The sequence below is a fragment of the Malurus melanocephalus genome, unplaced genomic scaffold (genome assembly GCF_030028575.1).
Source record: "Malurus melanocephalus ecotype Western Australia unplaced genomic scaffold, MMel_1.1 scaffold_28, whole genome shotgun sequence".
NCBI classification, from domain to species: domain Eukaryota; kingdom Metazoa; phylum Chordata; class Aves; order Passeriformes; family Maluridae; genus Malurus; species Malurus melanocephalus.
This window is the reverse complement of record NW_026623260.1, coordinates 1,047,897-1,062,842: the sequence shown is the minus strand read 5'-3', so window position 1 is coordinate 1,062,842 and position 14,946 is coordinate 1,047,897. Positions and strand designations below refer to the sequence as shown.

General features: G+C 54.5%; 1 protein-coding gene across 2 annotated transcripts; it reads right to left on the bottom strand.

The window, feature by feature from the left end:
* Positions 1-2,321: 2,321 nt before the first annotated feature.
* On the bottom strand, positions 2,322-14,638 carry LOC130589275 (uncharacterized). 2 transcript variants are annotated; one of them, XM_057390552.1, is made up of 4 exons: positions 13,947-14,638; positions 13,342-13,847; positions 12,803-13,230; positions 2,322-2,931 (listed from the first exon to the last, which is right to left on the bottom strand). In XM_057390552.1, the coding sequence occupies exons 2-4, from the start codon at positions 13,359-13,361 to the stop codon at positions 2,756-2,758; spliced, it is 624 nt and encodes a 207-aa protein (XP_057246535.1). In that variant the 5' UTR covers positions 13,362-13,847; positions 13,947-14,638; the 3' UTR covers positions 2,322-2,755. The 2 variants fall into 2 exon arrangements, with proteins under 2 accessions (XP_057246535.1, XP_057246533.1); XM_057390550.1 differs by having other exon boundaries at positions 2,323-2,931; positions 12,803-13,847; positions 13,947-14,636.
* Positions 14,639-14,946: the final 308 nt, after the last annotated feature.

Here is a 14,946-nt window from a genome sequence, read left to right as displayed (position 1 = left end):
GGGGGAAGGCAGGTGCCAGACGAAGGCAGAGATGCCGGGATGGGGAGATGGGAGGGAAGGTGGGAGGGACGCTGCTGTCCTTTGTGGGTTTCCCCCGTGTGTGGCAGGTTCCAGTGGGGTCAATTCCAAAGCAGCCGCAGCCCCCGAATGCCGTGGCTCTGGTGGCAGCYCTGGCTCCTGTGTGACCCTGAGAGGTGCTCGGTGCTTCCCCTCACCCTGGACCTGGGACATGGACACAGCACCAGCATCCCTCCCAGCACCCTGCCAACGAGGGATTCAAAGAGTGGGCTCAGGGCACTTCCTGGCCAGCCCGTGCCAGAATGAGCGGTCCRGCAGCCCCCGGTGCCGGTGGCCACAGGAGGGAGCTGGGCTCCTTCCTTCTGCTGCTGCTGGAGCACAGTGGCCTCGGGTGGGCGACAGCCACGCCGGCCCTGGGTGCGAGKTGCTGCTTGGTGCAGGAGCATCTCTTGGGCTCACACCACATCATGTGGGACCCCAAATGTCTCAGGAAGAGAGCAAGAGCCCGGCTGGAGTAGAGTGGCTGCCTCCATGCTCAGGGAAGCCTCCAGCTTATTTCCAGCAGTCGATGGGTGATGGATCTGCAGTGYAGATGAGTCGCTTGTGCCCAGAGTGTGGCCCGTCCCCATGGCAGGAACCAGTCCCTCTGCGAGCAGTGCCAGTGTGAGACGCTGTGTCTCACTGTCCCTCCCGAGCAGTGGCCAGAGGCTCCTGGGTGACCCCCATGTCCAGCCTCCTGATGCTGAAAGAGCAAGAGGAGCAAGGAAACCAGCCCCTCCCTGCACAACCTCCTGTCCCCCCGGAATCCGGACCTTCCCAGTTTCCCCAGCCCGCAGCCAGCTCTGGTGCTGCAACCCTATTGCCAGGGGCTGACAGTGGGRTCACCCCCAACACCCACACCGTGCTGCTGGGGTGTCACTGTCCTGCTCACCTCCACAGCCCCAGCAGCGCAGGAGAAGCCTGGCAGGTGCTGGAGCAATAAACCCAGGGCCAAAAACACGGAGAAAAACGACGGTGTTAGAGCACTGTCTGAGCAGAAATGGTTAATTACGGCGGGCAGGTCTGAGACACTGCCCTCCACCTTTGCCGACAAAGCCCCAGCATGGGACTGCTGGAAATGGCTCTCATTAAAGCCGCTGGAGCAGGAGTTTGAAACCACATCCATTTTCCRTAAGCACTTTCAGAAGGGGAAAATGCTGTTCTGACCCCTGTTATTCGTGTAGCTTGGGGAAAGGCAGGGCTTGTCTCCCTGAATGCAGAGGCAGAAGTCTGCACCGTGGCCTTTCCTTGGGACTGGGTCTGTGGCACATCAGTATAACCTTTCTTTAAAATTCAGGGAAGATGTGGAGAGTGAAGGGATCTTCATCAGGGAGAAGCACAAGGAGTGAGCTTGGTCCCGGTGCCTTCACTCTGCTATACASAGAAATTCTGGATCCTGGTTTAAAACCCTGACTGGGATAAGAGCTGACCTTAAAATARCAATGAAGYCATCAGGATGCTCCTTKTYCCACACGGTTTGGGGGCTTGCCCCYACATTTTCCCCTGAGCTGCTTAAAAAGCAAGGAGCAGGGATCTGCCTGCAGCTAGAAATGGGAAAGAATGTATTTGGGCAGAGAGAAGGGCAGGTTTGGCTGGTGGTGCTCTGTCAGGGAAGAGAAAAGCATCCAGGGAGCAGAGGGAGGTATCTCCACTCCATCAATGCACATGGGGCTGACCCCAGTACAGAGCCAGCACCCCTCAGGGGGGCAGAATTTGGGGGCTTATTTAGGAGGGATCCCATCCAGAATACACACTGGGAGGGATGCAGACATATAAGGGATATTTTCCCCCATGAAGAGTCGGGATTTCATGCAGGTGGGTCCCTGTCCTCTCCAGCAACATTCCACAGAAAAAAGAGCTGTGCCCAGTCCCAACAGAGCTGTTCCCAGTCAGGGGGTGCTGGGCTCAAGCACGGATGTGGTGGAGGGAATGTCATGGCCCTGGCACAGCCACGGGCATGGAGGACGAAGGCTCCCTGGGGAGTTTGGGCTGTCACCCTGCTGTCCCAGAGCCACAGGACACTCCTGCTGCCATGGGCTGTGAGCTGGAGCCGCAAAACTGCAGGCAGGAGTGATGGCTCAGGCAGGTCACCCACATACTGGGGGATTTGTCCCCTGCTGATCTTTCTGTGCCTTTCTGCAGCTCCCAGCTCCCTGCTGTGTCCTGTCCCCAGAAATGCAGACACCCCCATTTCTCTGCAGCCTACTCATCTCCTTTGCCCTTTTCCCCACCCCAATCCCACACCACTTTGGCTGCACGCCAAAGGACCGCCCAGCCTCTGTCCGGCTCATTTCTCTTGCAAGCTTTGTTTGGTGGGTGTATTTTGCATTTGCTTTTTCTTTTTTTGCTATTCACAGGGAACAAAGAAGGGGGTCACAAACCCRAGGGCAGATGTCAGGACAGGGCTGACAAGCCTGGGAGAAGGGGTGATGCCACCCACCCCGGCAAGGTCCTTGGAGGCTGGTAAAACCAGGGGGAGAAGGGCTTTGCTCCACAGTGCCGGCTCTGTCCATGTCCCTTCCTTTTCCTGCCCGCTCTTGCAAGGTGGCTGCTGCACTCTTTCGCTGCTCCATCTTCCCGCTCCATCCCTCTGCTCCATCCCTCTGCTCCATCCCTCCTCTCCATCCCGTGCTCCATCCCGTGCTCCATCCCGTGCTCCATCCCGTGCTCCATCCCGCCTGGCCGGACACAGCGCCGGTCACGTCTGCTGTGGCAGGTGGCACGTCTCGCCGATGGCGATGACCACGTCCTGGGGCTGGCGGTCCCGGTGCCGCGGCGCCTCGGGCATCTCGCTCATCTCGTTGACGCTGTTGCTGATGCAGTTGATGTCGCTCTTGTTGCTGTTGTCATCTGGGCTGGGGCCAAAGATCCATTCTGGAGGAGGGAAAAGCACAAAACAAGACCATGGTTACCTCAGGCTGTTCCCAGAGTTTGAGGTGACTGGAAAATTGCTGCTGCCTGCTACATCCTACCCCCAGCTCTGGGTGCCTTGCCTACCCCTGCCCCTTCAGCTCCYTCCACTCCCCTGGTGCTGAGATCTCTGCTCTTCCCAGCTCTGGGCTGGTTTTCAGGCTTCTGGTTTCTGGTAGCCTTTCCATTTTAGGCAAATAAAGTCACCCTGTTAATCCCAAAAATGAGAAATGTTTAAGTGGTTAAGTGCCTCTGAAGTGAAGTGTGCACCTGGGGTCTCTAGCCATCRCTGATGTCCTACAGTGGGTTTCTGSTGTCAGAGAGAATGATTACATAACTATGTGGTATCCAAATGGGGCTGGGGACACGGTTTTTCTGCCTTGGGAGTAAATTACAGCCATCCCAGGGCCTCAAACCCTTCATGGCAGCTTCAGGGCTGCACTTCTTGCTGGTCACCGGAGCACCAGGACATGGCTCTGAGCTGAYCCAGCCACCTGCCACAACCCTGGGGGTGACTGATGCCACTCCAGAATACAGTGTCACTGCTGGATGACGTGACTGAAACATCCTATGCAGCACAAGGGGCTGCAGCTGAGCGAATGCAGGTGATGCTGCTTCCCAAACAGCAATCTGYAAAAAAATTCGGCTGTTTGGGCAGTGAGAGACCATGCCCAGCCGAGATGGGAGGGCACCAGCAATGAGGATACCCAAAGCTGGGGAAACCCAGGTGAAAAGAGAGTAGCCCAGGATCTGGTGGTGGTGAGCAGTGGAGCACCAGCACCCCCTGCTTTAGCTCTGCTATCAAAATAAAGCAGAGGTGGCTATCAGGAGGCAGACAAAAGGACCAGCCTGGTTTCATTGTTCCCGAGGATCTGTGCTTATTCACCAGTGGATCTCAAGGAGCACCATTTCTCTCTGTTGTGGCATGGGCTATTTTCTGCCCACACAGGGCATTCCAATTACTGCTCTTCAGTGGAGGACACAGGCTCCTGTTGGACCAGGGACAGAGAAATGTCATCCCAGGGAGACGATGGCTCTCTCATGGGCTGCAGAAAAGTTTTGCGGCAAAACTGGGGCTGAATGATGGCAAATGCCAAGGTGGGATGCCAGGTAGGAAGGGAATGGAAGATCTAATTTCTCAGCTCACCAGTGGTGTCCAGACATTTCTTCAGGTGTGAGCAGAGAGACAGAAATGACCTGCTGGCCTCCCTGTGCTCAGTGTRTGCACTGCAGGTCAAATTTTGGGCYTTTTTGAAAGCCCCAAAGCTTCTCCTTTTTCTTTCTTTCAAGGAAAACCAAAATTTTTGCTGTTTTTGCAATGCAATATTTGAATTTCTTCTCCAACCTGAAGCCATTTGGCCACACCATCTCCAAGAGTGCAGAATATAACTTCCAGGGTGATGCTCGTGCTGTGGAGCCAGGGCAGGTGACCGCCCTGGCAGGGGAACTGGACAGGGAGTGGAGGGGGTTGTGCCCCACTGCCAATGTGGGCTGGCTGGAGGAGGGTTCTGGCTCCATGAAGGACAGAGCTCCCACCACACTGAGCACGGGCAACATGTCCAGAGAGTGACTGTTTTTCCCGTTTTCTTCACCTTCATCACCGTGCTAGCAGGGTTTGCTSGTTGCCCAAGGGGAAAGGCAGAAGAACCACCTCAGTTCCCTCAGCTACCGCAGGGCTGGTGAGAGGGATTAGAAAACTCAGCAAAGAAGAGGTCCCAAGGATTTTGGGGAGCCCTGCATCTGCTCCGAGCTCCAACCAGGACATTCAGCTTTCACTTGCATAACCCACAGCCCCACCAGGGACAGGGCTCTCCATCCCATCCCTTCCCCAAGGAAATCAGCCAAGCCCACAAGCCTCATTTAGGTTTTTTTTTTTTACTTTATAACTTTGGCTTCACTGCATTTAGACTAAAGCCAAACACTCCACCACCTTCCTCCTGCTCTGGYCCTGTCTGCTCCATCCCAGACAGAGCCTCTTGCCCCCAAGACCTTTCAGGCTCCTCCAGCCCCCACGCAGCCGCTTGCCATGAGGAGAATCCGAAGGCAGTAACAAGATTGCCTCCCACAAATACTATTAAAGTTCTCAGCTTCCTTTCCTTGACGTCAGCTGTAAAACTCCAGGGGGAGCAGCAGGGAAGAAGGGGAAAAACCTGTAGAGAAAGGGGTGATGGGTCCTCAAATATGTCTGGAGCTTCTGGATTAGGATTGTTGTGCACAACAGGAAGTGAAGAGTGGTATGTGCCTGTGAGTAGGGCTAAGTGGCATTTGGTGGCCAGATGATGAACCCCTGGTGACATTTGTGGGYAGGAGAAGAAGCAGGAGCTGATGAGGCACTGTGGTAAAGGCAGAAATGCAGGGGATGGGTGTTTTGGGAGAGTGCCAAGGGCACCAGCAAAAGCCATTTGCATGGGAAAATTGTCCTGGTGCTTTGTCACCAAAGGGGACGTGGCTGTCCGGGGTGGCCCGGGAAGGTGGCCCGTGTGCGGCTGCCGCAGTCTAATGGCCGGATAAGAGCAGGCTGGGTTGTACCAGGCGCTAATCCGAACCACTGCTTCCCTGGGAATTATTTCTGGAGCCTGCTGGATCTAATTACCCAGTAATCTGCAGGAAGATGTAATTAGGCTGTCATTAGAGGGTATTTACTGCGATGCCTTTATGATTTGACTATGTAAGTAAGGAGTGAAGTAATTACACAATTACATGTTATTTGTGGCCATTTATGGCCTGTAACTTCAGCGTGTTGCCATGTGTGGAAGAGGGGAACGAGGCCCCGTGGAGCTGGCAGAAGATTTCCTGCCAGCAGGACCCTGGAGAAACAACCATCAAAATGTCAGCGCCTTCATGTCCCCCGCCAGCCGCCGCCGGCTCCGTCCCAGCCATCCACGATCCTCCCCAGTGTCTCCCTCTGGCTCCTCGTGGTTTGTGGGTGAGAAACCAAGGTCTCCTGGTGTCACCCATGGCATGTCTGGGGAGGGATGAAGGAGAGAGGAGACCTGCACATCTTTGGCGTCAATGGGATTAAAGCTGGCTCTGATGCGGAAAGAACTTTGCAGGGGATGGGAGGCGCAAGCTCACGTCATGCGCAAGCACACGCTGGAAACCTCGGACAGTGAGGGGGATGTGATGGGGTCAGGGGGTGGCAAAGRGCTGGGAGCCAAGGTGGGGTGGTGAGCGGCTGAAGGGAGCTGCAGCCCTCAGCATCACCTCAGGATTTCTCTGTCTGTCCCTCACAGTGGGCAGGGGGATGCACGAGCAACAAAAATTAGATGTAATTGCCACCGAGAGAAAAACAAAATCCTCTTTTGGATCAAAGTCCGCATATGGGTTCACACACTCTCCAGCTGGAAAGTGAGCAAAGTCAGGCTGAACCAGGACACCCAATGGAGCTGGGACAGCGTAGGGCAGAGCTGGGTGGGCAGGGATCACACAGTGTGCTCCTGGGGCAGTCCACACCCAGGCCAGTCACACTTTGGAGATGACAAAAAGCATTGGCTGCCCCTACCCAGCCACTGGAAAGAGCTCCTAACTCGTGCTGCAAAATCCAGGGCATGCACACGGGTGTGCATGTGAATGTCTTGGATAAAAGAGAGGGACAAAGTGACTTTCTCTGCCAGGCTGGGGGAGCAGCATCTCACCCAGAGACACCTCTTCTGCTTGTCAGATGCTGCCAAGGCTCAGCGTGCGTGCTGGGGTCTGCAGGGCCAATGGAGAGGTGGGAAGTGCTGAGGTGGGTGAGATCGATACAGAGTGATTGATCCAAAGCAGCTGGAGAGAGGAGATAGAGCAGACTGGGCAAAGCAGAAGCTGTGGAATAGCTCCTCTGTTATTATTATTATTACTATCCACAAAAAGTAGGGTGATGTGGCACAAAATGCCACTGCACCTCYCTGGCTCTGTCTGAGTCTTCAGCAGCACCCCTGGAAGCAGGACCCTTAGGATATGATGTATTTTGGGGAAGAAAAGCACTGGGGTTTCCCAGATGTCRCAGTKTGCCCTTCTTGTACCAGCAGCAGRAGGGATGGTTCTTGCTCAGAAACCCCTGATGGTGCAGGCAGCAGGGAGCAGCCCCTGATGTCCCCATGCAGAGGGGCACAGGGTTGCCCTATGCCCAGTCCCATCCTTAGTAGGGATGAAATGCAGTCAGGTTCTCTACATTCATTGATAGCAGGGATGTCCATGAAGCACTTCAGCTGCTGGGAAAGAGACATCCCAAGCAGAAGAGCAGAAGGAGGTGGGAGAAAGGGCTGAAATTTAAATGCAGCCTGGTGAGTGAGACATTCACAGCCGCTGTCGAGATGGAAACAAGCAAAGGAAGGGGTGACATGTTTGATGAACAATCAAACTCGTGCTCTAGTTTTGCTTTAAATGGAGCTGGGTGTGAAAACAGCTGCTAAAAAAGCTCCTTTCCCATCAGCAGGAGCAGAAGAACTTCTTTCTTTGAAGTGAGTCCTGACCTGGCAATCACACTGTGCTCTGCAGCAAGGCAAGGCCAGCTCTGGCCGGAGCATTCCCGCTGGACATGARTTCAAGGGCATCCTTCATGTCTTTGACATGATGCAGCAGTCACAGCTGGACATCGTATCTGTCTCATTTGCAGGACAGACTCAACTTATTCATTAGCAAAATCAGCAGATAACTCGAGGTTTGTTCTCATGGAAAATCTACATCTGCCCCTGGCATCAGTGATTTGTTAGAAATCCCCTTTTCTCTCTCAGATTCACATCTTTCTGAATGAATTTAATGTTGGGATTTGTTCTCCCTTCCCTGTTTGGCAGAAATTTGTCAGCTCTGCCGTGCTGGCTGAGTCAAAATTGTCCTGCCTCTCAAATAGCATGAGCACACTGCTTTGCTGATGGACAGGTGAGGACACTATCCCTCTGCAGTGCTGTTACCAGCAAGAAATGCCTGRTGGGGAAAGAGGTGACACAAAAAGGTACTCAATTAATTATGATATTCCCTTAAAAACAGCTTTTCTGCACTGGAGCAACCCTGGAGCAAGGCTGCATTTGATCCCAGCCCCATCCATCGGGCGGCATTGCTGCTCCAGAGAGTGGATTGGGAGAGGGGGTGACTCAGGTGTGGTAGGTGGGAAGCAGGCATGCTCCTGGGGGTGGATATTTGCTATCCATATSGTCCAGCCTCAGATCTTCTCCCCAGATGCAGAGTGAAGGTGACCAGAGACTGAGAAGCTGGGYTTGGTCTGAGCTCATAAAAGACCAGCACTTGCAATAAAAACACAGTCCTTTCCCCAATAACCTGACACAGCCTGTCCCTGGCCCACAGGACAGTTGGGAAGGGAAAGCTGCTGTGGGATGGGATGATGGGATGGGATGGGATGGGATGGGATGGGATGGGATGGGATGGGATGGCGCATCCCTGAGGTCCGGTCGATCCCTGGCCTTGTGTGCTGGAAGCCACCCCTCTCTGCTCCAGCTCTGAGCTCCAAAAGTTTGGCTGCAGTTGCAGCTGTCCTGGAGTCGGCCCTTTATGTGGGGTCAGACCACTGCAGCCGTGTGTTCGGCCGACAGCCCCCGCCCGTGAGAGGGAATGGGAACTGTCCTGGTGAAAGCCATSCTACAGCAGCCACTGCTTCCCTGAACAGCAGCCAAGAAACCCCTGATGCACCCCCTGAACCAGGAATGAAACAGGCAGGGGATCAGTGTCAGAGCGGGATTAGCACCAAGATGGGGAAACAGAASGGAACCTGATGTGGTGTCTGCTTTTCCCACAACTTTGGGAGGAAAGGGAATTATTCTCAAAGTGGAGCTTGCAAAGAAGACACATAAGTCCTCTCTGATGGGCCTAAGACACTGTCTGCAATCCCTGCYGTGGGCTGAATTATCCTCAGAGTCCTGCGGTTCTGTGTGGAGCAATTAAAAGTGGATCCCATGTCCCTGCAGGATCACCCAGCAGCTATTTTCAGCAATGCTACATTCACGCACAGTTTCTTTGTTCAAGGAGACCRTTTCCTAAAGAAGCCTGAAATGTGGTGGTTGGAGATAAGGCTGAAAAATAAAAATATGACTGATGGGTCAAAAGGGCAAAGAGAAAAAAAGACTGCTCCTAGGATGGCACAGGGTTTTGAGCAGCCCCAAAGCCATCGACCAGCACAGTCCTGCCAGTGTCAGTGAACCTGCCCTGCCTTGCCCCAGCTGGGCATCTGCCTTGGGCCCWTTCCCAAAGGAAAAGTTTCCTCCAAGGTCTCCTCTGGAGATCAGCAGCTCAGAGGAGACCTTGGCTGAACTGAGTGACACCAGCCAAGGTGTCCCTGCACAGCACCGCTCCCACGCACACCGTCAGACCCTTCCGTGCGCTTCCCATGCGGGAGCGAGATGCTCTCCCCTTTCCCGGGGACCACACGCGTGCAGTCTCCACGGCAACGGCTTTGTTTCCAGTCAAACTTTTTATTTTTTCCCCCCTTTTCCTCCTCTTTTTTTAACGTTTAAATCAGAGCGATATTCAGCGAACTGCTGGGGACGGAGGAGGGAGGGCGGGCTGCTTCCCGAGGATTGCGGTAATTAGGCGCCTCGTACGATGGTGACAGCCTTGTCATTTGCCAAGCCAGCCCTTCTCCGCAGCGCCGGCTCTGGCAGCTCTCCAGCGCTCCCGAGTTAAGCAGCTTTCCAAACGCTTCGACCCAATTTGCCTGGGCCGGTGGTCGGCTCTGAGCTGCGCTCACGCAAGAACCTCTCTCCCTCCCTCCCTCCTTGGGGGGCTCGCCTCCGGCCCCGAGCAGGGACATCTGATGAGTTTGGGGAAAGTCAAAACGAGAGACTTTGTCAGCTCAGAGCAAGCAGGGAGGGACYGGAGAGGAATGAAGGTGTTTTGGGGCTCTCCTTGGCCAGGTCTGTCCAGGCAGCGCTGAAGAGGGGACCTTTCAGAGCCCTCCTATCCATATCCAGGTGCTCTGCCTTCCTTCTCTCTGACAATGCATCTTTTCTCCTTCTCCGATGCAGCCTCCCATTTCCCACTCCTCCCCAGCCCGCTGGGCATCGCAGCAGCCTTCATCTCCCCGTGGGGATGCCTGGGCAAGCTCTAATTGATTTTCTAAGAAGAATCTGCAAGAGAGGTGTCGGTGTCTCAAATACCTGTTTCGATTTCGCAGGGGAAGAGCTTGACAGCATCCCRAGAACCCCTTTGCCATCCGAAACTGAGCCCAGCACCTGCTTCTCGTTGTTCCTGTGAGTGCAGRGGGCCGGGTGATGCTTTTGACTCCCCAAGCCATGTCTGACAAGCTGTTATTGAGGAGTCATAATCATCCCTGATGCCTCCGAGTGACTGTTTAAAGTAGCGATTAACTATTCACACTTTAATCTCCCTGAAACAGGCTCCAGCCCTTTGGCATCTTATTTCCATCTCTCCCTGTGTATTTCTAAACATGATTAGTGCAGAGACGCTGATAGCAGAGGCTGGAGCTGCTGCCGAGTATATAAATCCAGGCATTGTGATAAGGCAGCTAATAGAGCAGCTTCTTATTTACTATCCCTTGGTCTCTCTGTCCTGTCCCTAAAGTAATTTTATGCAAACTCATTCAAATGAAACCTCTTTAAAGGCTGTTCCTTGGCAGTGCTCACAAACATGGTCTCATCCGCTTTCCTCCGAGGACTGGCTCATTTTAAGTGTATAAACTGTGGGAAGAWGGGCCTGGAGTGCTAACTAGGCTGAGCTGGAGGCAGCCTTCGGCACTGAGGGGTGCTGCTGGAGTTTGGAAAATACCTTCTCCTCTCTGCCTGGAGGGGGAAGAAGCTCACATCTGGATTTCTGACCCTAACTCAGAGAGATATTTCCTTCACCTGGGGCAGGGARGATGCTGTGCCCTCAGCAAGGKGTGTTAAAYTGGGAAAAGGCTTCTTCCAAAGTGKCAGGAAGCGGGCAGTCCCTGTGCTCATCCCTCTGCTTGTCCAGCCCCTGGGATGGCTGTAGTGCTGTGAAAGTCCCTTCTCAAAGGGCTTTGCAAGGGAAGGGGCACCCTGCTGACCTCATCCCACGCAGAGGCTGAGGTTAAAGGTCACCAGGGAGCKTCGGGGCCGAGTTGGAAGCAGCACATCTGACAGCGGCTGCAGCCCCCYTCCCTGCCTGGCATTTGTGTGGATTTTGGCCGTGCTTTGCAGTACACACCCAAGACGGGTTTGAGCACCCACATCTGTGTTCTCCTGCATCAGGGACACCAGCAATGGGGGCAGGGGTGTCTGCTCTGCAGGGAACCGGGACTGGACTGACCCCACCTCGGGGGAATTTCTATCCTGGACTGACCGGGTCCTTTGGGGCAGGAGAGGGTACATTTTTAGGTGCCGTGCCCACTGCCTACCTTTGTGGGGATGGCAGCTCTAAATCAGATGAGCTGCAGAGCAAGGTGATGTTACAGTCCCAGCAAGCTGCTGATTAAGTGTTAAATTTAACACTTGAAGACAATATATCCCTTCCCTTCCATCTGGGGTGAAGAAACGCTCCTCTGCAGCAGCTCCCTGCYGTTTTCCTGGCTCAGCCTCATGTGAGACCCCAAGTACTGCTCCCTGCCAGGAGGTTTGACCTTTCTCGTCCCAAATAACTCCTCTCTAAATCCCTGTGTCCTGGATCTGCTGGCCCTTGCCCGGTCATGWCCCTCTGCCCAAAGGGCTCCCACCAGCAGGGCAAGGGTGCTGCCCACCCGCAGGCACCGCTCAGAGTTTTGGCTGCTGTGTGTCTCCTGYGTCCCAGGAGCACAGAGATAAAGAGGAATCGTGAATGAACACGTGGATTTTGTTCCAGATGAGTGTGATCTCCCTCCCCCTGCAGAGATGGAGCCTGCAGCGCTTCAACCCTGACTGGGGGTCAAGCTCAGAGCAAGGATGTGCAAAGGATTTCAGCCCTGCTGCCCTGTGGAGGACATTTCTCTCTGCAGCTTTTGGGGGCTATGCACATCTGCAGGAACCAGGAGCTTAAATCCCTCTGGGGATCCCTTYTGGCTCCCTATCCAAGCTGGAAAACTGTCACCAGCACCCTGAAGCAAGGCCTGACTCCCAAAAGGACAGGGTGAACTGGCTGTCAGGGTGYGAGGGCCAAAAGTACCAGGGATTCAGAAGGGAATCGGGCACATTYGCACTCCCCAGCATGACCAGCCTTACAAATTTTGGGGCAAAGAKCAAGAGTATCCCTGAGGGCTTGCCATCAGCAGCCAAGCACCTCTGCCTGCCCCGCTGCCTGACCACAGCAGCCAGAGCAGAGTGTYTGTGCTCTCATCCCCGATGGCGAGGGACAGCAACAGGATGAAACCAAAGAGCCAGCAAGACAAACGTCAAAATAATGCACCTTCTTTGGGCTGTCATTGCATRGATTTGTTGCAGGGGCTGTGATGGCTGTTCTAAGGGAACAGGGGAACCAGACTGCTGAGCTGTGTTTCCTAGGAGTTTGCAGATTCACTCTTGTCTAATAAGGGGTTAAGCTCCCATGGCAGCTTTTCTTTCACAGTGCACTGGTGGGTTGTTATCCCGTGCTCAGGTGTCTGTTGCCATGAAACTTTTCATGTTGGAGACCTCTAATCCAAGCTCAGCTGAAACTGGCYGAGGGATTTTACAGTCCTCTGGCAACACAGACTCACACACACACGTTCATACAYGCGCACACGAGCACGAGAGCTGTTCCTTCAGGAACCCAAGGATTTTCTCTGGGAAGATGATCAACACAGAGCTTGTTTTGGAGAACCCAGCACATTAAATAATCTAACACTCTTCCAAATGTGAAAGGGTCAAGACTTGGTTTAAACCCCACCCAAATCAGAGACACAAGCCAGCATGTCCAGGCTTGGCACAAGGCTCCTTTTGGCCACAAGCACACAAYGCACGAAGCCCACACTCACCTACAAAGTCGTAAATGAGGTCCTTGATGAGATGCCCGACGATGGCGTACGCCACTGCCACCACCACCAGGGCTGCCATGAGAAGGTAGAGGACAGCCTTGGGCAGAGGAATGGCRTCTCGAGGAGGGGGTTTGTACTCCTTGTAGAGCTGGTCATTGTCCGAGTATGAGTACTGGAACAAGTGGTCCAGGCCTGCTGTGAAGTTGCTGGAGTTCATGGACTGGCTATTGGACAGGTAGTTGTCCTGTTCGGGGTCCTGGAGGACGCTTACCACCGAGCTGGTGGTGGCTTCCACTTGCTGTACCAAGTTCAGAGTCTTGTTAACGCTGGGGAGGATTTGGGAAAGGAAAGTGCTCCAATCTTTGATGGCACTGATGTTGCAAATAATCATAATTGCAATGAGGAAAGAGGTCTCCAAGCTTGAGAGACTTAAAAAGGAGAGAAAGAGGTGAGAATTGCTGTGCTGACACCAAACCATGTACTGCAAAGCGGGCAGAGAAGGTCTGGATGGGGAAGGTTTCTCATTTGCAAATTCTTACATGATCCGGTGGGGATGCATCTGTGGTACCTCGGTCTCACTCCTGGAAATGYCGCCCGAAAAGCCCTATGGGCATGAAGTTCCTTAGGAAAAAGTAGGTGCTGGAATGATTTTGACCGATATCATTTTTGTTCCTCAGCCGTCTCTCCCTTATGCTACTCACTGATGAAAACCGGAGAGACAGGAGCCTGTAGATATTTTCAGTCATCTGGAAAAGAAAGATAAATTGCCCTTCTCCAGCTTTTTTTTTTTCTTTCAGAGGCGATGGTCCTTGGCGAGACAGAAATCCCCCCTTGGCTCTGCCCCAGGCTCGGTCCGGCACAAGGTGTGTGGTGCCGTCCTGACTCTCCCGTTAGCGCTGCCCAGAGCGTTCGCAGAGGAGAAAAATGTTCAGACCCCACAAAGTTCAGCTGCTCCCGGTGTGTGACGGGGCCGGCGGCGCGCAGCTCCTGGCCATTCCAGCTCGGCTCTCAGCAACTTCTTTTACCGGCATCTCCCGATCGATTCCTTTAAAAACACAACCGAGTCAGAGACAACGAGCACGCCGGCCGGGAGCCCAGCTCCCGTCCCCAGCTAAGCCCAGAAGCGGCCGGTCTCGGGTTTTACCTTAMAGACTCTTCCAAGCGAGCAGATCCTCCCGCCTGATGCTCCAGCTTGTTTTCTTCAGGGCTGGGCTCCCTGCGGAGCTCCTCGCCAGCAGCCGCCGAGCCGGTGCCGCTGCCCGATGCCGTGTGCGGGGTGCTGGTGCACGCGTGTGCGTGTGTGTGTGTGGACACTCCTCCCCGTCCTCTTCCCTCCTGTCCCTTCGCCCCGCAGCCCTGCCGGCTCTTCCCAGCCTCCCCGGCTCCAGCAGCGAGGGGGATTAGCCGCCGGGAGGTTGGCTCCACAACTCCTGAGCGTGCTGCGAAGCAGGCGATGCGTGGCGGGAGCRTAGGCTCAGCCTCCGCCGCTGCTCCCCGGGGAGTTAATCCTTTCGATGACAAAAGATGAGCTTTGATCCGTCTGCTGGATGTTGCCGGGGAGGTGGAGGGGAAGGTGAGGAGCGGCCGGAGCGCTCGCGTGGGTGAGCGTGGGTAGCCCAGGTCCAGCCGCCCGCGGGCGCTGAGCTCAGCYTTTGTCTGGGAGCGGTGCCGCCGGCAGGGAGAAATCACATCGCGGGCGCTGCCGGGAGCGGGAGGACATCATCAATCCCACCGCCAGCATCCCGGAGGAGTGATGCWCCCCGCAGCCCCGCTCCCGCCCCGGCAGCCTCCGCCCGGCAAAGTTTTGGCATCGGAGGGATGCCTGGTTTGCAGAAAGCACGGAGGGTTTGAGGCTGAGCTCCGTCACCATCTCCTCTCCCTAGTAAGCTGTCTGTGCCAGCTGGTAAGAGACAGCCTGTCCTTTATCACCTTGATAATGGTCTTAAACTGGTTCATGTTCCCTACAAATACATCTCGTCTGCCTTGGTGGTGAGATCTCTGGGATCGCTGGAGTGCTGGCTTGATTCGAAGGCAGTGGGACATATCTAAAGAGAAGGAAGAGGAAATCTTAGAGAGGGGGAAACTGTCTTTCTATATTTGGAGGTGAAAATAAATCACAGCTCCATTTTTCGTATCTACTTTTT